The 21609-nt window shown below is 43.8% G+C and overlaps 2 protein-coding genes across 8 annotated transcripts in view; one reads left to right on the forward strand and one right to left on the reverse strand.

Moving 5' to 3' along the window:
* The first annotated feature begins 7330 nt into the window (after positions 1-7330).
* LOC137413824 (5-hydroxymethyl-dUMP N-hydrolase) lies at positions 7331-14357 on the forward strand. Of its 2 annotated transcripts, none has more exons than XM_068099263.2 (5): positions 7331-7711; positions 7833-7976; positions 9095-9166; positions 9960-10161; positions 14160-14357. In XM_068099263.2, exons 1-4 carry the CDS (start codon positions 7435-7437, stop codon positions 10157-10159), a joined length of 693 nt encoding a protein of 230 aa, XP_067955364.2. In that variant the 5' UTR covers positions 7331-7434; the 3' UTR covers positions 10160-10161; positions 14160-14357. The 2 variants fall into 2 exon arrangements, with proteins under 2 accessions (XP_067955364.2, XP_067955361.2); XM_068099260.2 differs by having other exon boundaries at positions 7393-7711; positions 9960-10070.
* A 966-nt stretch (positions 14358-15323) lies between these two features.
* Positions 15324-21609, reverse strand: part of LOC137413758 (uncharacterized) — a 100919-nt gene continuing 94633 nt past the window's right edge. For 3 of the 6 annotated variants that reach the window (XM_068099208.2, XM_068099200.2, XM_068099193.2), the window contains exons 8-10: positions 21419-21563; positions 21001-21089; positions 15324-16288 (exon numbers count right to left, since the gene is read on the reverse strand). In XM_068099208.2, coding sequence (XP_067955309.2) covers positions 16182-16288; positions 21001-21089; positions 21419-21563 — 341 coding nt within the window. In that variant the 3' untranslated portion in view covers positions 15324-16181. The remainder of the gene's footprint in view (positions 16289-21000; positions 21090-21418; positions 21564-21609) is intronic. The other 3 variants (XM_068099216.2, XM_078769958.1, XM_068099223.2) reach the window with 2 other exon arrangements.

Below are 21609 nucleotides of genomic sequence, written 5' to 3' on the forward strand. Positions count from 1 at the left end.
TTACTCCCCGATTAAAACCCGATTTCACCCGACGTTGACCAGATCGCCCCACAGATATTCAATCGGGAAATCTCTAAAGCGACCGAAAGAGAATGAAAAAGAAGAAGAAGAAGAATACGGAGGAAGAACAGATTTATTATACACACACAAGCAATGGATGGAAGAAGCAGTAACACAGCGAATCGTTAACTTACACTATTCATTTTTACTTAGCCCCAAGACAACGAGCAGGACAGGACGTTCACACTTACACAGGGGATAATGCAGGCAGGTAGGGCTTGAGGTGGATTGCTTGATAGGGAGGCAAAGTCGGGAGGCCGCAGCTCGCAATTCCTCGCGGTTTTGGCGGGAAACCCTCCGTCGTGTATCCGCTGCGGTAGACGTCACGCGCTGGTTCGGCACACCTGCTCCTCTTCTTGGGGTGGAGCCGTCTCCCTCCTTTCAGCGCGTCTCTCCAAAGCTGGTTTCCTTGCCGAGTACCTCTCCTCTTTGGCTTGGAGCGTTTCGCATCTCACCGCTCCTTTTGGTGCAGCCTCTTTGCTCATCTCCCAGGGTCATCTCTTAAAGCAGTCCCTTACAGTCGCTTTTATCACCTCGAGCGAAATCAAGCCGCCGACTCCGAGGGCACGCCTACCGGGTCGCTCACCGCGGTGTTGATTGGCTGTTAGGGCTGGTTCACTCCTTCCCTCTTATGACGAGGTGGAGACACACCTTTCTTCCCCAACCCTACCTCGTGGCCAATGGTGGTTGAAGAAAACCGCCCAAAATGCGGAAGGCAATTGGAAGGGAGGTTTTGGGGAAATTGGAAGGGCCTACGCTTATTTTGTTCGATACAATGCAAAGTCAATCTAGTGGGAAACACATATTTAGCCTACATGGAATAAGGAAATACACTATTTAAAAGATATATCGTGACCTGCGTGTAAGTTTCATGGAATTAACTAGGACGGCTGCGACCATTATTTACATTACGAGGATGTTACCATACTTTTGTAACGTTCACATTGTAACGTTTCCACATTCGTTACACTGCACCCTCCTTTCTTCAGGCCCGTCCTCGGGCCTATTAAACTTTAACTTAGTGTGACACGTAGGTGTAATTCCCTCTACAATTAACCTGACCCTGAGTGTGACAATCTTAAAACACAAATAAGTATGTCCCCCTATTGCATTGCACCCTGTCTAACAGACTCAAGCCCACAGCTAACCGAATTACGGAATTATTCTCAAACTATACATTTACGGTGGGGAGCATTATTTACAATGACGTGATTTCTTATTTACAACGCAACCCAGGACCTGTGTTTTTTTTGTTTTTTTTTAGGGAACAAGAAAAAGAAATTCCTGTTGGGAGGGAGGAGACAGCACGCATTGCATCGATGCACCAGTACCAATACCACCAAAGCACCCAAAAGCACCAAAAGCACCACCCGGTGCGCAGTCACCATGGTTCATAATAAACACAACAAAACAACTGGTGGTGGTCTTCTCTTTCTCTGCTGGGCCGATGTTCTTCCCGACGTCTTCTGGCTTCATGCGGCCTAGTTGGAAATAATAAAAAGCACAACTTGTGTCCATTTTTATTTAGGGCCTCAGGGGCCAACTAAGGGTGGTCCACCTGTTTGGCATAGGTGCCACCTTACCGAGGTCCGCAAGCAAGATTCCCTGGCCACTATGGCCGGTCTCCAACAGAGGTGCCCTGCCCCAGAACCTGGGGTCCATCAAGTGGTACTTGGCCGCAGAACAGCGGTCCATAAAGTGGTACATCAACGCAATGCATGCTGGTTCTGGGAATCTCGGGCGCACAATGGCCACCTCACGCACGCTCCCCTCGGCACCCAATGGCGCACAGGTCATGTGGGAGACAAAAGAAAGACAATTGAGCGAGGGGTAAGGTCACAAGGGTACACGTCAATAAGGCAATGCAAGGCGAATTGCGTACGGAGGGCGAATAGAGAAAGCTCGTCCCTACCGTACGTCACCCCCCGGTCACCTACCCTACCCTTGCCCTTGCCCTTACCCCATATGTACAAAATCTACACATTACCAATTCGTCACTACTGTCACGTCTTCCCCATATTTCCCCTATACCAAATTCGTCACCACAATCCCTCTACTTCAAAATGTGCCATCACCAATTCATCATCAATCCTCATAAGGAGGGAGAGATGGAATTACGCACAATGTCACACCCACGTCATGATGCGTCTCACAATCCAAACATTTGCATCATAAAAAATAATCAAAACATGGCATGGTGTGGAGTACCTGTCACCTCAGGTGAGTGGATGCAGATGGTGCGAGGAGATCCTTCATCCTAACTATCCTCTAAATGACTTTAACACACTTTACACTACCCGGGGTCTCTCCCTGCCAATCCATTGGCCAACTTACACTATGGGTTCTAAAAACCAATTCCCATTGACCAAACTGTGGTGCCTCTCAATTTGGGGTCTCACTCCCCCGATTCATCTCCCGGTGCTCTCGCACAATTTCTGGGCTGCGACGTCTAGCTCTCCCAACAGGTCTACCCACCTGCACACCTCCACCACTGTAGTTGCCACCCGAGCTTACCTAGCTCCTCACCCTAACCTAACTAACTGGGGACAGCCCCTCTCCTGGCTCTGTCACCCCATGGTGCCCTCTGGCACTGGGCTACCCGGGTCCGTCCTCCGGATCCTCGGGCCCCATCCACAACAACTACTACCGGCTCCCAGAGCCCACCTGCGGCCTCACCTGGCCGACATCCTCACAGTGGTGGAGTGCCCAAACCAACTACACACACTAACAGGCTACACGCCCAGCCATTTCCACAACACTAATGCACCCATCCACATACCATTCTGTCACCCGCACCACAGATGCCAATATCCAACCACAATTTACCTGTACCCTCTACCTAACACTTACACTACCCGCCCCGGGTATCCGTGATGGGGGTCCACTCTTCCCCCATTCACACCTTCGCACCATCCACTCCACTCCACAATTTCCACCATTCTCACTCCATGACCATCCATTCCACTACTCCAGATATTCCACACTACCATTTATTCCACACAGCCACATACACCTGTTGTTGCACACCTGTGCCCTCACACCTGGTGCCACCTGCACCCTCCTTTCTTCCTGGACCATTTGGTCAACACAACACGCAATCACCACTACTCCCTCATACACTGCTCCACACACCTGTTCAGTTGCACACCTGTGCAATCACACCTGTTCCATTCTCACCTGTTCAATCCTCACACACACGGCATCATCTCAGCTAACTACTCCCCTCTGAAACTTGCGCTTCCCAGTCGTCCCTTTAAACTATTGCGCTCCCACGTCATTATAATCCACACTAATCTACCTGCGTCCCCACTACAGGTATCAGTCACTAACTAAACTTAACGTTACCTAATGTCATCTTCGCTAGATCCCTACAATTATCCAAGCCCTCCCTGGCTCGGTTGTCATAGCCACCCCATAAACTATTGCGCATTTGCCCCACCTGTGAGGGATGGTGGATTTGCCATCCCTCCACATCGGGGGTCTCTCACTATCAATTTTGTTCGTCCAGATTCCAACCAATTCAAAAATTTTCCATTTACTGCCAATTCTACTCACTTTTCTAAATTTCGTTTTAAATCACTATTACTATCACGATCACCATCATCACAGTCCGCTATATCCTAGCCTCGGTGCGTCATGACATCATTAAACTCGGCTTCGTAAAGCCGAGCAATGAATTCGGGTGGTTTGGTTGCCTGCAGGTTGAATCCGTCCGGCTTTCGGTTCAAGGGAGGTGGTTTGGTTGGACCGAGGCTCCACGCACCATCTCGGCGCGGCACCTTGCGGTCCCGGGCCCGATGGCTCAATCTCCCCCGGTCGGAACCCCGTCCCCACGAGGGGGCACCGTTCCGCCTCCTCCCACTCGCCCTTGAACCGGACCGGTCGCCTCGCCCGACAAAGCCCGGACTCGACCGTGCGGGGCGGGGCCAAGCCCGAAACGGCAACGACGCTTTGAAGAGAAGCGACGCAGCATCGATCCGCGCCGGGCCCTGCATCCAACAAATCACACCGTGCCCCGAGTGCTCGCATCGGCTATCCGTCGCCCTAACCACTACCCCGATTACCGTTGATGCTTTACTTGCATGCTCACAAGCATACGCTACCCCTTTCACCCTCACAAAACCTGGCGTTCCAACGCCGTCCGTACATTCCACCAACGCTCTCCCTGTTACACACCACACCTCTCGTGCACACTTTGGTCCACACCTCTCCTCCGTTACGTCCTCCGTAACACTCACCATGGGCGTGCACTCTTGCATCCACCCACTAACGCGATCACATGGGCTCTCCCACACCCGCGCCATGACCAACTCAGGTGTGCTTCCTCGCACACGTTCCACCACCACCTTACTCTCCGTGTCACACTTCGTACACCCCGACGTGCATTCTCGCTCGCACTCGGTTTCACACTCGCGCTCCGATGTGCCCTCTCGCACCTGCGCCATCACCAACTCACTATTCGTGTCACACTCCGTACACCCCGACGTGCATTCTCGCTCGCACTCGGTTTCACACTCGCGCTCCGATGTGCCCTCTCGCACCTGCGCCATCACCAACTCACTATTCGTGTCACACTCCGTACACCCCGACGTGCATTCTCGCTCGCACTCGGTTTCACACTCGCGCTCCGATGTGCCCTCTCGCACCTGCGCCATCACCAACTCACTATTCGTGTCACTCTCCGTACACCCCGACGTGCATTCTCGCTCGCACTCGGTTTCACACTCGCGCTCCGATGTGCCCTCTCGCACCTGCGCCATCACCAACTCACTATTCGTGTCACACTCCGTACACCCCGACGTGCATTCTCGCTCGCACTCGGTTTCACTCCCACACTTTATAACACACCCACTCGCCGACGCACACTTTTTCCTCCCACGCGTGCCATTTCCACTCACACGGGACCCTTCACCAACGCCCGGATGCTTCCTCGATCCCAAGCGCGCGACAATTCTTTTGTCGCTAAACATCCTTTTACAAAATCTACCCGCACAATATACAGCACGTCTCACCTTCGGGGTTCTTCTTCCTCCCTGCACCAAAACCTGCAAACTTCCATTCGGGTTAAGCACAGCATCGTGATGTGAGCAGGGACTTTGCACATATTCCATTTCTCCCTGCAATTCCCGGGCTACCTCCGTCATCTCTTCAATTTTAATTCCCACTTCCGCTTTTTCTTTACTCACCTCGACGACCGCTGGCTTTAATAAAATTCCGTTTACCTCATCGGTCGCCTGCTTTTCCAAACCCCGTGTCGCGATTTCTACCCCCGTCATTGTACCCGCGCTTTCCTCCGCTTCGCTCAACCAGCGCTTTTCGACCCGCTTTACCTCCTCGTGCACCCCTGGGACCCTTTCGCCCACCATGCGATCCATGGTCTCCCCACATTTTTGCATGCGGTCATCCATTCTGTTGGTTATTGCTTCAATTTGGTTTAACAATCGCTCACCGTCAGCTTCCATTTGGTTTAACAATCGCTCCCTGTTCCTGTCCAAAAGGGCCTCCATTTCAGCCATAATTAATTGCATGTCTTCCACCGTTGGTACAAAGGGCGCGGCAAAATTTGGTGCCGCTGTAACCACGTGCGCGAGAGCGCCATTTTGCGCGCCTGATACCCCCTCAACCACACCTTCTTTACTCTCCTCCACCATTTTCCCCACTTACATTTCCCCGAGGTCCTGGGTCGATTCCACCCTGTCTATCTCTCCCACCGACATCCGATCGCCTTGATTGTCCATGGCGCGATCTCAAAATTCGGGTTTTGCTTTATAAAACAAAATAAATTTCGGCAGCTTGTAATTTTGAGCGCGTTAAGCGCGCTTCGGGTCCGATTTCGGGTCCGATTTCACTCCTCGACACCAATTGTTACTCTAATAGTACAATTGGTGTTCCAAAATTTGGGCCTAACAAATTTAGCCCCAGGTCCGAATCCAACTCCTCGACACCAAATGTTACAGACGCGGCTTTAGATGTTATATTGACCGAGCGGTGGTGTATTTAACCGCGTCCGAACAGTTACTCCCCGATTAAAACCCGATTTCACCCGACGTTGACCAGATCGCCCCACAGATATTCAATCGGGAAATCTCTAAAGCGACCGAAAGAGAATGAAAAAGAAGAAGAAGAAGAATACGGAGGAAGAACAGATTTATTATACACACACAAGCAATGGATGGAAGAAGCAGTAACACAGCGAATCGTTAACTTACACTATTCATTTTTACTTAGCCCCAAGACAACGAGCAGGACAGGACGTTCACACTTACACATGGGATAATGCAGGCAGGTAGGGCTTGAGATGGATTGCTTGATAGGGAGGCAAAGTCGGGAGGCCGCAGCTCGCAATTCCTCGCGGTTTTGGCGGGAAACCCTCCGTCGTGTATCCGCTGCGGTAGACGTCACGCGCTGGTTCGGCACACCTGCTCCTCTTCTTGGGGTGGAGCCGTCTCCCTCCTTTCAGCGCGTCTCTCCAAAGCTGGTTTCCTTGCCGAGTACCTCTCCTCTTTGGCTTGGAGCGTTTCGCATCTCACCGCTCCTTTTGGTGCAGTCTCTTTGCTCATCTCCCAAGGTCATCTCTTAAAGCAGTCCCTTACAGTCGCTTTTATCACCTCGAGCGAAATCAAGCCGCCGACTCCGAGGGCACGCCTACCGGGTCGCTCACCGCGGTGTTGATTGGCTGTTAGGGCTGGTTCACTCCTTCCCTCTTATGATGAGGTGGAGACACGCCTTTCTTCCCCAACCCTACCTCGTGGCCAATGGTGGTTGAAGAAAACCGCCCAAAATGCGGAAGGCAATTGGAAGGGAGGTTTTGGGGAAATTGGAATGGCCTACGCTTATTTTGTTCGATACAATGCAAAGTCAATCTAGTGGGAAACACATATTTAGCCTACATGGAATAAGGAAATACACTATTTAAAAGATATATCGTGACCTGCGTGTAAGTTTCATGGAATTAACTAGGACGGCTGCGACCATTATTTACATTACGAGGATGTTACCATACTTTTGTAACGTTCACATTGTAACGTTTCCACATTCGTTACAATACCATTCAAGACTACAGGACTATATGTCACAGTAAATGTCGCAGGAGTGGCCTTGCGTCGCGGTTGTCCCGGGTCTTATAGACGCCCCTTTAGTGGGATAAGCGAGCACTCCCGGGTTCACCTTCACCTTCAGTATAATTTCACTACATGGATCACTGGTTTGCTGAAAAAAAACTGAATTAATCGATCGCCATGTTGAAAGTCACAACATGAAAAAGCCCTATAAAAAGTTTATTTAAAAACATGTTCTTGGTACTCCCCACAACATGGAAAAGCCCTATATAATTTTTTTTAAATCACAGTTTATTTAAAAACCTGCTAATCTGTGATGGTTTGGTCACGTTGTTTACTCTGGAACTTTCGGTCGGCGGGGAGTCCCAATATGGCGGCCGCATGGCTTCATCAGCAAACGCACTCTCATCCGCCGGTAGTTCTTCCATATTATCGAGCTCAGTGGCCATGGTGGGTGGAGTCAAGCAACGAATGTGGGTGGTGTCCGACAGCGACCCGACCAACGGGTGCAGATTTCAAAAATACCTCAACGACAACAACAACAACAACAACCACAACAAGAAGAAGCACACGGAGCTCTTGCAGACTCTCAGGTAAAACATTTTTTGCAGTAAACGAGTCCGCTTTGCCAAAGTAAACCGATAGAAGTGAAAGAAACAGGCGGAGTTCAGACATTTTGTTGAAACCAAATCTTTTCTTTTATTCCCGTCGAAGGCATGGCTCCTGTGGTTTACTTCTGTGCCAGCATACGTGGGGGTCGCCAGCACCGCGTTAAGTACACGGAGCTCGTGCGCCTCCTGAACACGCACGGGCGCGTGCTGAACCCGGAGGTGGGCAGCGTGTCGTTGCAGGAAGCGGGTTTGTTACACGTGCTCTCACTGTATCTCTCTCACCATTCTCGAAGAGTAAGAGTTGAAAGGTACATGTCAATAGTACTTAATACGTAATTAATTAATAGACGTATGTAATTAATAGACACAAAAAGTATGACACGCACACGCACACACAACTCATCCATAGTAGATACAAAGCTATTACTTTTTAAATGTAACAAATTGCATTTCGATAAAGTTAACTCCGCCCAACGTGCGTCATGATGGCCTGAAGTTCATTTCAAATCGCCATGTTTCACTTGTTGGTACGCTGGCTTAATCTTGCAAATAATATAATTATATTTAGATATTTTCCTTCTAATTCGTTTCAAAATAAGAGATCCTTAATTATATTGTTGCTAATTTTTAAAAAATCATATTACCATATGCCCCGCCCCCTTCATTCTTATCTCCTCCCACTCATTTCTACACCCCGCCCACCATCCTCCCATCGCCTGGTGTTGGCCGAATGGTTAGGGTGATGGGCTTGGGATCCTAAGGTCCTGAGTTTGAATCCCGTTGAATTAACGCCAGGTGGGGATGACTCAGCCTGAAACCATCCTTCCAAGGTGGCAAAATGAGTACCAGATAACTGGTTATAGAGAGGCATTGCATCAGCAGCAGACGCGCCCACAGATAAATGATGCAACCAGCAGGCAGGTGGCTGCACATGAACCACCCACCACCACCATCCTCCCCAACCATCCTTTTTGCTTTCTTCCCCTTTTACCTTATTACCCCCTTTATCCTATCCGACTATATTAAATAAAGCAAATCTGTGTGCGTTTACGTACATCCGAAAATCATAGAAAAATCGCATCCGAGTCCGAAGGAAGCGGTTCAGATTGGCCATTTGTGTGCAATCCATGCATGTTACAGCACTTCCAGATGCTGACAACTTTAGAACCCTTTAAGGTCACAGGGGTCAAACGGGGAATCGACTTCACTCTCGTTCGATTTTGAATCGACCTTACGTAAAGGAACCTGAACCTCATAAAGAATCGGTGAGAACATAAGAATTACCCAAGAAACAAAATGACGAATGAAATTGCTCTAATGATGTCAATGTCTGTCACTTGCTCAAAGGATTTTCTTCTTCCGCAGAAGCCATCGGGACCCTTCTAGGAGACAAAAAGATCCATGACAGGGACGTGCAGTGGCTGGAGGAAGCTGATGGTGAGGCCGTCTTGACTTCCTCAATTTTAAAAATGGTTTCCCAGGTCTTTTAAAGCATGTAAAGATTAACTGATCAGGTTTTGGGGTCAAAGGTCAAAGTCCTAATAGGTCTATAACTTGAGAATGGCTGAAGTGATCTAATTCAAACTTTGGACAGGTATGTATAATGATGTAAAGATTAACTGATTCTAATTTGGGGCCAAGAGGTCAAAGGTCAAAGTCTGTTATTGGTCTATAACTGAGAATGGCTGAAAGTGATCTAATTCAAACTTGGTACAGGTATGTATAATGATGTAAAGATTAACTGATTCGATTTTGGGGTCCTGAGGTCAAAGGTCAGAGGTCATGTCAGGTAAAAATGTGATAACTTGTGAACAGCTGAAGGGATTTAAATTAAAACTTGGTACAGGTATGTATAATGATGTAAACATGAACTGATTAAATTTTGGGGTCAAGAAGTCAAAGGTCAGAGGTCATGTCAGGTAAAAATGTGATAACTTGTGAACAGCTGAAGGGATTTAAATTAAAACTTGGTACAGGTATGTATAATGATGTAAACATGAACTGATTAAATATTGGGGTCAAGAAGTCAAAGGTCAGAGGTCATGTCAGGTAAAAATGTGATAACTTGAGAACAGCTGAAGGGATTTAAAGCAAACTTGGTAAAAGTATTATAATGATGTAATAATGTGGGCGGAGGCATATCGGTCAATGTTGTGACATCGAAGAGTGCCGTTCTAGTTTCTTGTATAGTTTAGAGCTTGCGTGTGATTGTGCACCGTGTGCCATCCAGTGGTCGTGGCCGAGGTCACCCAGCCCTCCTTGGGTGTAGGATACGAGATCGGCCGTGCAGTTGCGATGAAGAAGCCCATCCTCTGCCTGTTCCGACCAGAGACTGGCCTGCGTACGTTGTACAGTTGTGTTATTACTTTTGTTGCAAAACACCAACTTGGAGACATGCATCAAGTGGTTTCTAACAAAACCAGCTTCTAAATGTACATGAGCTCTCTGTGGAAGTCGTGAATTTCCTGATATATGTACTATGGTGTATACATAGCAGTGTGGGCGTCATTACACGCCATCGTGGCGTCTTTCCAAGGCCACTTCCAATAATGAAAGTAATAACAGCAACATGCTCTCGGCGTCGGGCGTATATTCCCTGACTCGTGAAACACCCTGCAACCCATGCCTACAGAAAACTGACTCTTTCTAATGCCGGCCGCATTTTCATCCAATGTCATCATGTGATTTTGAAAAAATATTCTCCTTGCATAGGTGCCCCTCCGATGTTGAAAGTTTGGTGTCAATCACTCAAGCACTTGCAGAGAAAACAAATGTAAAAGAGAATAAAGGTGAAAAAGTGAGGGTGTCGGAAAAAAAAAGTCAGGGCCTCGGCCGACATTCCACAACATGATTCAGGATGGTTGTGGCCACCTATTATTAATACAGTAATAATAATGACTCTGATCCGCCTGGATACTCCTAGAGGGAGCGGGTGTTTCCCTGTCTCGTTACTTCTGCCACCGAAGATCGACGGAAGGTTAATATGTTTTCACCCTCGTCTGTCTGTCTTTCTGTTTGTTTGTGAGCAGGATCTCTCAAAAAGTTATATACTGATCCGGACGAAATTTATTTGACATGTTGAGTGTGTGACAAGGATGAAGTGATTTGATTTTGGTGAAAATCCGGATACGATAATTTTTTTAATGATTATTTACCATTGAGAAATAGGGCCAAAAACGATATATAGCACCATATCTCAAAAAGTTGTGGACGAGTTATGACAAAACTTGGTGGACGAGTTGGTTCGGTGACAAGAATAAGGCGGTAAGATTTTGGTTCAGGCCCGAAGCCAGATCCGGCCTATCGGTGGGATACAAAACGCAAACCATTCAGCCCGGCGGAGAAATGCATTCTGCGGAGCACCATTCTAGTTCAAAATGTTATCCAGCAACTCCTCAAATTTCCACCAAAAGTAAAACAAAGTGTACCCCTCGTATCTGGTGCATGCATGCACAGTGCTATCTCTCGCCCACCCCCCACCACTCCCAACCAATATAATTTGTTCATTATCTTGCCAAAACGAAGTTTTTGCAAGATGTATTAGTCAGCTTGTATGTTTGTTTGTTATCTTGCCAAAACGAAGTTTTTGCAAGATGTATTAGTCAGCTTGTATGTTTGTTTGTTATCTTGCCAAAACGAAGTTTTTGCAAGATGTATTAGTCAGCTTGTATGTTTGTTTGTTTGTTTGTTTTTTATCTTGCCAAAACGAAGTTTTTGCAAGATGTATTAGTCAGCTTGTATGTTTGTCTGTTTGTTTGTGGTTAATCTTTTTTTTTTCACGTTTAGATCACTCTGTAGACCACAGTTATTATTGGAAACTCCTGTAACTTCGCATATCAGAGTCCTATAGAGATACCCTTCAGCACACAAAATTTTGAAGGTCAAGGTCAAAGGTCAAGGTCACTTTGCGGTCAATCATGGAGGTCGACGAAACCCTTATTTTTTGAGTAACTTTGATCGGATCGTCTCCAAACTTCATGGGAATCTAGTATATGGTCCGGCGCTCAGCTGATTAGTTTTTGGTGGCGATCGGCCTTGACCTTCATGGTTAGCGCTGGAGGTCGAAAATTATTGACCCCAAGGTCAAATTTTGAAATCGTAGGTACCATATCGAGTAATACCTCATATGAATGCCCTTGATGAGTGCTTCCCAGATCTGTAAACAGTTTGACGCTATGACGTCATTTGATGACGTCATGACGAAAAAACGGAATTTTCATGAAAAAATTATTTCCTCAGTTCTCATCAAAATCTTTCAATATTTCATGTGCGTTGGTCATGAAGACATACTATTCACCATACGAAATTATTAAGGTCAAGGTCAAAGGTCAAGGTCACTTGGCAAGATACGGTTCACCCTGTGGGTGACATATGTTTATTTGTTTTTTTGTTTGTGGTTAATCATTTTTTTTCACGTTTAGATCACTCTGTAGACCACAGTTATTATTGGAAACTCCTGTAACTTCGCATATCAGAGTCCTATAGAGATACCCTTCAGCACACAAAATGTTGAAGGTCAAGGTCAAAGGTCAAGGTCACTTTGCGGTCAATCATGGAGGTCAACGAAACCCTTATTTTTTGAGTAACTTTGATCGGATCGTCTCCAAACTTCATGGGAATCTAGTATATGGTCCGGCGCTCAGCTGATTAGTTTTTGGTGGCGATCGGCCTTGACCTTCATGGTTAGCGCTGGAGGTCGAAAATTATTGACCCCAAGGTCAAATTTTGAAATCGTAGGTACCATATCGAGTAATACCTCATATGAATGCCCTTGATGAGTGCTTCCCAGATCTGTAAACAGTTTGACGCTATGACGTCATTTGATGACGTCATGACGAAAAAACGGAATTTTCATGAAAAAATTATTTCCTCAGTTCTCATCAAAATCTTTCAATATTTCATGTGCGTTGGTCATGAAGACATACTATTCACCATACGAAATTATTAAGGTCAAGGTCAAAGGTCAAGGTCACTTTGCGGTCAATCATGGAGGTCAACGAAACCCTTATTTTTTGAGTGACTTTGATCTTATGATCTCCAAACTTGGTGGGTATATAGGGTGTGGTATGGCGCTCAGCTGATTAGTTTTTGGTGTCGATCGGCCTTGACCTTCAAGGTCATTTTGAAGGTCATTCAATTTTGACCAAAAGGTAAAATAGACAGATGCAGGGGCAAGATACGGTTCACCCTGTGGGTGACATATGTTTTTTTTTTTTTGTTTTTTTGTTTGTGGTTAATCATTTTTTTTCACGTTTAGATCACTCTGTAGACCACAGTTATTATTGGAAACTCCTGTAACTTCGCATATCAGAGTCCTATAGAGATACCCTTCAGCACACAAAATTTTGAAGGTCAAGGTCAAAGGTCAAGGTCACTTTGCGGTCAATCATGGAGGTCGACGAAACCCTTATTTTTTGAGTAACTTTGATCGGATCGTCTCCAAACTTCATGGGAATCTAGTATATGGTCCGGCGCTCAGCTGATTAGTTTTTGGTGGCGATCGGCCTTGACCTTCATGGTTAGCGCTGGAGGTCGAAAATTATTGACCCCAAGGTCAAATTTTGAAATCGTAGGTACCATATCGAGTAATACCTCATATGAATGCCCTTGATGAGTGCTTCCCAGATCTGTAAACAGTTTGACGCTATGACGTCATTTGATGACGTCATGACGAAAAAACGGAATTTTCACATTTTGGCAAGATACGGTTCACCCTGTGGGTGACATATGTTCATTGTTTGTGGTTAATCATTTTTTTTCACGTTTAGATCACTCTGTAGACCACAGTTATTATTGGAAACTCCTGTAACTTCGCATATCAGAGTCCTATAGAGATACCCTTCAGCACACAAAATTTTGAAGGTCAAGGTCAAAGGTCAAGGTCACTTTGCGGTCAATCATGGAGGTCGACGAAACCCTTATTTTTTGAGTAACTTTGATCGGATCGTCTCCAAACTTCATGGGAATCTAGTATATGGTCCGGCGCTCAGCTGATTAGTTTTTGGTGGCGATCGGCCTTGACCTTCATGGTTAGCGCTGGAGGTCGAAAATTATTGACCCCAAGGTCAAATTTTGAAATCGTAGGTACCATATCGAGTAATACCTCATATGAATGCCCTTGATGAGTGCTTCCCAGATCTGTAAACAGTTTGACGCTATGACGTCATTTGATTTAATTTTTATTTCTCTGGTCAGAATTATGTTTTCCTTAATTTATTTGCAATGGCTCAACGTACCAGTGTCGGTGATAAAATGTAAATTTGTTTGAGGATTCAACACCAAAAGTGCTGTTTCTTATGTTCCTCATCATGGAATGTGACTTCACCACTTACCAGGGTACTAGGAAATTATGACTAAAAAGAAGTCAAGAGTGAATGACAATACTATATTTGCAATAACCTCGCATCCTGGATGACCATTTGTCGTGCAGATCTCTCAGCCATGGTCCGAGGGGCACACGACGGAAGCAACATCATCGTGAGGGATTATGGCGATGACGATCTGGCCGAGATCCTCCGAGAATTCTTCAAACCGTACCTGGAAAACTAAATTCTCACTTTATAGACTGGAACTTTTGAAACCTGCTGTGTTTAAATGTCGGTGTGAAATAAAATGAAAATTCTCCAGCCACCATAGCCATCACAGTTGTTGGTGCTTCCACCCCCACCACAAAATTTTTTGGAGAAAAGCTTTCAATGATATAATTTTGGAGAAAAGCCTCATCTGAAAAGATGAGGGAATTTGACTGTTAATGGGAGAAATTTGGAGAAATTGGGAGAAAAGTTAATTAAAGAAAGGTAAAGCAGCACGACCAACTGGTGTTGTGGACAATTATCGGGGACGTCTCTTCACGGTGGTCGTTACTCCCAACGCAAGTCGAGGGTCAAATCTTCCCCATTCTTCCCTGCTGTCCGGATTCGTCAGGGCAACGCGGTCATGGTCAGAGTGCTGATTGGTCTCCATGGTCCGGCCCTTTCCCTCTTGTCTCTTTCTTTCTCTCTCTAACTCTGTCGTGGCCCTGACTTTGTGAAGGTGGGGGTACACCATCCTGAATCGTTCCTGGGAGATCGATTGGTTGTCTTCCTGTCGTGGGCTGGAGAGAACTGTCCGGGGCTATGCAACAACAACTACTGGTGCTGTGGGTTGAGATGGTGGAGGCAGCAGGAGAGTTGCGAGGTAAAGTGGATGACCGAATTGTGGATGTACTTTCTTGCAGGATGTCGTAGAGGTGCACACACTCTCCTCTACGTTGTCTAGCCTGCGTTTGAATCCTGACCCAGCTATAAACTGCCATCTTGGTGTTTCACAGGCAGGGCGATTTATCAATGTGTGTCTTCGGATGATGAAAAGTACCTCGGATGGACATTAAACTGGGCATCCTGTCTCCGGACATTAGTTGGTGGACGTTAAAGATCCCACGGTGTCCTCCGTGAAGAGTAGGCGAGCTATCGGTGGCGCCCTGGCCAAATTACAAATTCCTGCCTCATACTGCTGGGAAGGCAATGGCAAACCACCCAGTGTAGCCCTTGCTCATGAAGCAGCTTCGGCAGCATCGATGACCTGTGAAAAGTACAGTACATGAGAGAGACAGAGATTGTTGTTAGATTGTTCAATTGAAACAATCACTCTTTAGTCTGGTGAAAACTTCTCTGATCCACGGGATTTGTAATAAGAAAGTTTTCATTAAAAAAGTTGGGTATTTACCAAATACATGTATTGAAAAGGTACACAGTTAAAATATCCAATTTTACATGTGATTTGCATGATGATTGTCAAAGTTTTGCAAATTCAGAATTTGTGAATTATTTTTAACAAGATTCACAAGTTTCAGCCACATGATCTTTTTTCATCTATAAATGGCAAAATAAACTCATACAAGAACAAAACATGGAAAATATATGTTTGCAATAAAGGTAACAACAAAACATTAAAAACAAAAATACTGTATGGAAAATGTAAAAAATTCTTTTCCTAATTTTTCTCTTTAAGTTGGGGCGTCACAATTTTACGAGTTACTCCAGCGGGAATGAGCGAAGGAACGAAAAATTGTTTTTCAAAAGTCTTTCTTTATCAAAAGTCTTCTTCAGACGAGTCTTTCGTCGAATACAAATCGATGCAAGTTTCAAAGTGAATGTTGTACCCTGTTCTGGAAATTCCATGGTAACCACAGCCCAGCACGTGCACCTGTCATGCATGCTCGGCGGTAAACGACGTCCGCCGTTCTGAAACGGTCCAGCCACGGGTGGACGAGTGGCCCGTTGGCTCATCATCATTGGCGACCGCCGAGTGACCACGAGTCTGGGTTGAAGCTTGGAGATTCTCCACTCGTACCGCGTGGTTAACTCAAAATCGCATCGCTTAAAGTGCAGGGTGACTCCGAGCCACCTTGGGTGTGAGATCCACCTTTCTGAGGCAGTTGCAATTTTTTTTTAAATTGACAGAGGCAACGATGTCAAGTTGTCAGGAATTTTGTTTCCTCGTTTTCCCTGGCTGCGTCGCTGTGCTGGATATGGGAGTGGCCGCCTGGTTCATGCTGGCTTGCTGGGCCAGCGAGGAAAGCTACAGTGGGAGAGGGGGAGAATGAGGTGTAAATAATTAGCTAAAGATATCTGCATTCATGTAAATCATGTATGTTTCCCAACATTTAAATGACCTTTAAAATAACCGAGAATAATAATTTGATAACCTAGAATAATAATTTGATAACCTGGAATAATAATTTGATAACCTAGAATAATAATTTGATAACCTAGAATAATAATTTGATAACCTGGAATAATAATTTGATAACCTAGAATAATAATTTGATAACCTGGAATAATAATTTGATAACCGAGAATAATAATTTGATAACGTAGCATAATAATTTAATAACCTGCAATAATAATTTGATAACCTAGAATAAGAATTTGATAACCTGAAATAATAATTTATATATATATAAATAATAACCACCTTTAGAGGCCATTTTTCCCCGCAAGCGAGGGTTGGCCTTTTTCGGGCACCGTGGTTGTTGTTGTTTTTTTGGTCCCCTTTTTGAAGCAATGTTTTACAGCCGGATGCCCTTCCTGACGCCAACCCTTTTTGCCGCCTTTAACGACAAACGGAATTACCAGTGAACTGGTACTCAATTAGCCGACCTCGGAAGGATGACAGGCTGAGTCAACCCCCCTGGCGTTAATTCAGCGAACGACCGGGATTACGAACCCAGGATCCTAGGATCCTAAGCCGGCACCCTAGCCGCTAGCCCAACACCAGGGTAAATAGGGGAGTCGTGTTTGCCTAGATTAATTTGCCTAAAATAACCTAGAATAATTTGATAACCTGGAATAATAATTTGCCAACCTAGAATAATAATTTGATAACTGAGAATATTAATTTGATAACCTAGAATAATAATTTGATAACATAAAATAATAATTTGCTAACCTAGAATAACAATTTGATAACCGAGAATAATAATTTGATAACCTAGAATAATAATCTGATAACCTAGAATAATAATTTGATAACCTAGAATAATTTGATAACCTGGAATAATAATTTGATAACCTAGAATCATAATTTGATAACTAGAATAATAATTTGATAACCTGCAATAATAATTTGATAACCTAGAATAATAATTTGATAACCTGGAATAATAATTTGCCAACCTAGAATAATAATTTGATAACTGAGAATATTAATTTGATAACCTAGAATAATAATTTGATAACATAAAATAATAATTTGCTAACCTAGAATAACAATTTGATAACCGAGAATAATAATTTGATAACCTAGAATAATTTGATAACCTAGAATAATTTGATAACCTGGAATAATAATTTGATAACCTAGAATAATAATTTGATAACCTAGAATAATAATGTGATCAACTAGAATAATAATTTGATAACCTAGAATAATAATTTGATAACCTAGAATAAAAATTTGATAACCTAGAATAAAAATTTGATAACCTGGAATAATAATTTGATAACCTGGAATAATAATTTGATAACCTAGAATAAGAATTTGATAACCTAGAATAAGAATTTGATAACCTAGAATAATAATTTGATAACCTAGAATCATAATTTGATAACTAGAATAATAATTTGATAACCTGCAATAATAATTTGATAACCTAGAATAATTTGATAACCTGGAATAATAATTTGATAACCTGGAATAATAATTTGATAACCTGGAATAATAATTTGCCAACCTAGAATAATAATTTGATAACTCAGAATATTAATTTGATAACCTAGAATAATAATTTGATAACATAAAATAATAATTTGCTAACCTAGAATAACAATTTGATAACCGAGAATAATAATTTGATAACCTAGAATAATAATCTGATAACCTAGAATAATAATTTGATAACCTAGAATAATTTGATAACCTGGAATAATAATTTGATAACCTAGAATCATAATTTGATAACTAGAATAATAATTTGATAACCTAGAATAATTTGATAACCTGGAATAATAATTTGATAACCTGGAATAATAATTTGATAACCTAGAATAATTTGATAACCTCGAATAATTTGATAACCTGGAATAATAATTTGATAACCTGGAATAATAATTTGATAACCTAGAATAATAATTTGATAACCTAGAATAATAATTTGATAACCTAGAATAATAATTTGATAACCTCGAATCATAATTTGATAACCTAGAATAATAATTTGATAACCTAGCATAATAATTTAATAACCTGCAATAATAATTTGATAACCTAGAATAATAATTTGATAACCAAGAATGATAATTTGATAACCTAGAATAATAATTTGATAATTTAGAATAATAATTTGATAACCAAGAATAATAATTTGATAACCTAGAATAATAATTTGATAACCCAGAATCATAATTTGTTAACCTGGAATAATAATTTGATAACCAAGAATAATAATTTGATAACCTAGAATAATAATTTGATAGACGACTTTCACCACAAGTTACGAAAGATAAAATTCAATGTTCATGGACAGTAGTTCTTCTGATTCTGATGTTGCGTACTCCAATGGAGCGTCGGTGCTGCCCAAGCAGTTTCTTGGCAAGGGTGACACTGGGTGGTTTGACTTTGCCTTCCCAGCAGCAATCAGGGCAGGAATTCAAAATTTGTTGAGGGTGCCGCAGATAGCTCGCATACTCTTCGTGAAGGACACCAGGGGAACTTTAGCGTCCACCAACTAATGTCAGTAGACAGGACGCCCAGTTTAACGTCCATCTGAGGGACGACACACACGTTGATGAATCACCCTGCCCATGAAACACCCGGATGACAGTTTATAGCTGGGTCGGGATTCAAACCCAGGCTGGACAGCTTAGAGGCGAGTGTGCGCACCTCTAGGCCATCCTGCCATCCATGGACAGTAGTTACATAATTAAAACTAGTAGGGCACTCGGTAGAGCACATACCTCCGCCAGGCTGAACTGTTTATGTTTTGTATCCCACTAGATTCGGGACTGAACCAAAATCTAATCGGCTCGCTCTTGTCACCTACACAACGTGTCCACCAAGTTTAGTCATAATTCGTCCATAACTTTTTTAAATATCATGTTATATATCACTTTTCACCCTATCTCTCAATGGTGAAGAATCACTTAAAAATTAAAGAATTCTCATATCTGAATCAATTTTCAGATCTTCACCAAAATCGAATCCATTAGTCCTTGTCACACGCACAACCTGTACACCAACTTTCGTCCAAATCCGTCCATAACTTTTTGAGATATCCTGCTTTGTATCGCTTTGGCCCTATCTCCCCATGGTGAAGAATCACTTGATAATTAAATAATTCTCATATCCGAATCCATATTCAGATCTTCACCAAAATCGAATCTATTCATCCTTGTCACACACCCAATCGGTCCACCACGTTTTGCCCAAATATGTCCATAACTTTTTCAGATATCGTGCTCTGTATCAGTTTTAGCCCTTTTACTCAATGGTGAAGAATTACTTAAAAATTCTCTGATCCAGATCTGGATTACAATCTTCACCAAAATTTAATCAATTCTTCCTTGTCACACACATAACCTCTCCATCAGGTTTTGTCCGAATCCGTCCACAACTTTTTGAGATATCCTGCTATTTATCGTTTTTGGCCCGATCTCCCAATGGTGAAGAATCACATAAGAAATTATACTAGCCGGATCCGAAACCGGATCTTCACCAAAATCTAATCATTTCGTCCTTGTCATATACACATCTCTGCCAAATTTCCTTCGAATCCGTCCACAACTTTTTTAGATATCTTGTTCACAGCAGACAGACAGACAGACAGACAGAGGTTGCCATCCACCTTCGGTGGCGGAGGTAATAATAAAAGGAAACGACCTATGTGAATTAGATTGACATTATAGCCTCGCAAGAAGGACCATGCACGTTCCATGGACTGGTTGTTGTTTTGAAAATGTAACCTACTCCTGCATCACCACTGCCCAATCCCCTACCCCCACATCGGCCTCTTCCCCACCCTCCTCCCTCCACCAGAAGGGCACACACCTTCCGTTCAGGATGACCACTACATATCGCTATGGCACCGCCCACAAAAGTTTGAATTGGTTTTTTTTTTTTTTTTTTGTATACAAGATCGAGGCTCATGTAAGAGCTAATATAAATGACAAAAAAAAAAAAAAAAAAAAACGGACACAAAAGACGAAATAAAGGGAGCGGGAGACAAGATGGGGAGAGAGGGGGAAGCACACAAGTACAACATTTGAGAGCAGGGACATCGGGAGATCTGTGGGAGGTAGAGGGCTTGGGGGCAGGAGGCGTGGGAAGGGGGGTGGGGGATGGGAGAGGTAAAAAAAAAAAAACACATGGACACAGCTGGGACTTCCAGGAAAGAAGTCGGTATTTCAGAAAAGTGGATCTGGGGTGAATTAATGGGGGTAGAAAAGATCAAGGTTTTGGAATAAGTTAAAGTTACATAAAGTTAAAATTTGTTCAGAATGGGATTGTCAACAGAAATGCCAATTGTGACACGAACGTTTCAAGAGCAGTACCATCATCACAAGCATGTACAGTATGAGCATCACAGTGAACCATCCGAAGTTCAAAGATCATTTTGATGGACAAAATGACTACGACCGATGAGCCCATTTAAAATGAGCCAATGCTTAAATAGCCGGAAGAGGAATCGTCAGCTGGGACGAGCAACAAATGGCATTCATGGACACAGCAGCGCCACCGACGTCTTACAAAAGATTACAAAAATAATCAGAAACTGGAAGAAGAGTTCAGTTTACCTGCTGCAGCTGAACGGCAGACACGGCACTCACAGGAATGTGTAAAGCGGGGCCAGAACTCGTGAGGACAACCTGCGAGATTGGCACACCTGCAGAACCCCAAAAAAAAAAAAATTGTGCTTCAGGCACACTGATGGAGTCATTGCCATCACACCTGAACAGTCAACAAATTATCCAATCAAAATGCAGAATGTCACATGACAATAGTCAGAAACATATCCTCCATGACGTCCGCCATTTTATATTCTCATATTACGGCTATCCGTGATGCTTCGGTGTTCTTATATCTGTGACGTCCTTGCTATACCAATCCTCGCTGCCTTGTGTACTTTCTACACATCTCTTCAACAAGATAACCACAACCAGGAAGTAAAAATTAGGTGACGAAAACGAGGTGCATATATCTCTATCTGCATACCTGGTTCCTGTCCCGAACCAGGGGCATTGTTGATCGTGTTCAACACCGTCAGGCCATCTGTATACATCATGCCCTGTGCAGTCTGGTACATCATCTGGCCCGCGGTGGGTATCGATACTGTGTAGATACATGAACACCTGTTCAGCTCAAAGCAAAGATAAGGTTGATGTAAATTGTTACCTGACGGCAAG

Source organism: Myxine glutinosa, chromosome 1 (genome assembly GCF_964187855.1).
Source record: "Myxine glutinosa chromosome 1, kmMyxGlut1.1, whole genome shotgun sequence".
Taxonomy (NCBI): domain Eukaryota; kingdom Metazoa; phylum Chordata; class Myxini; order Myxiniformes; family Myxinidae; genus Myxine; species Myxine glutinosa.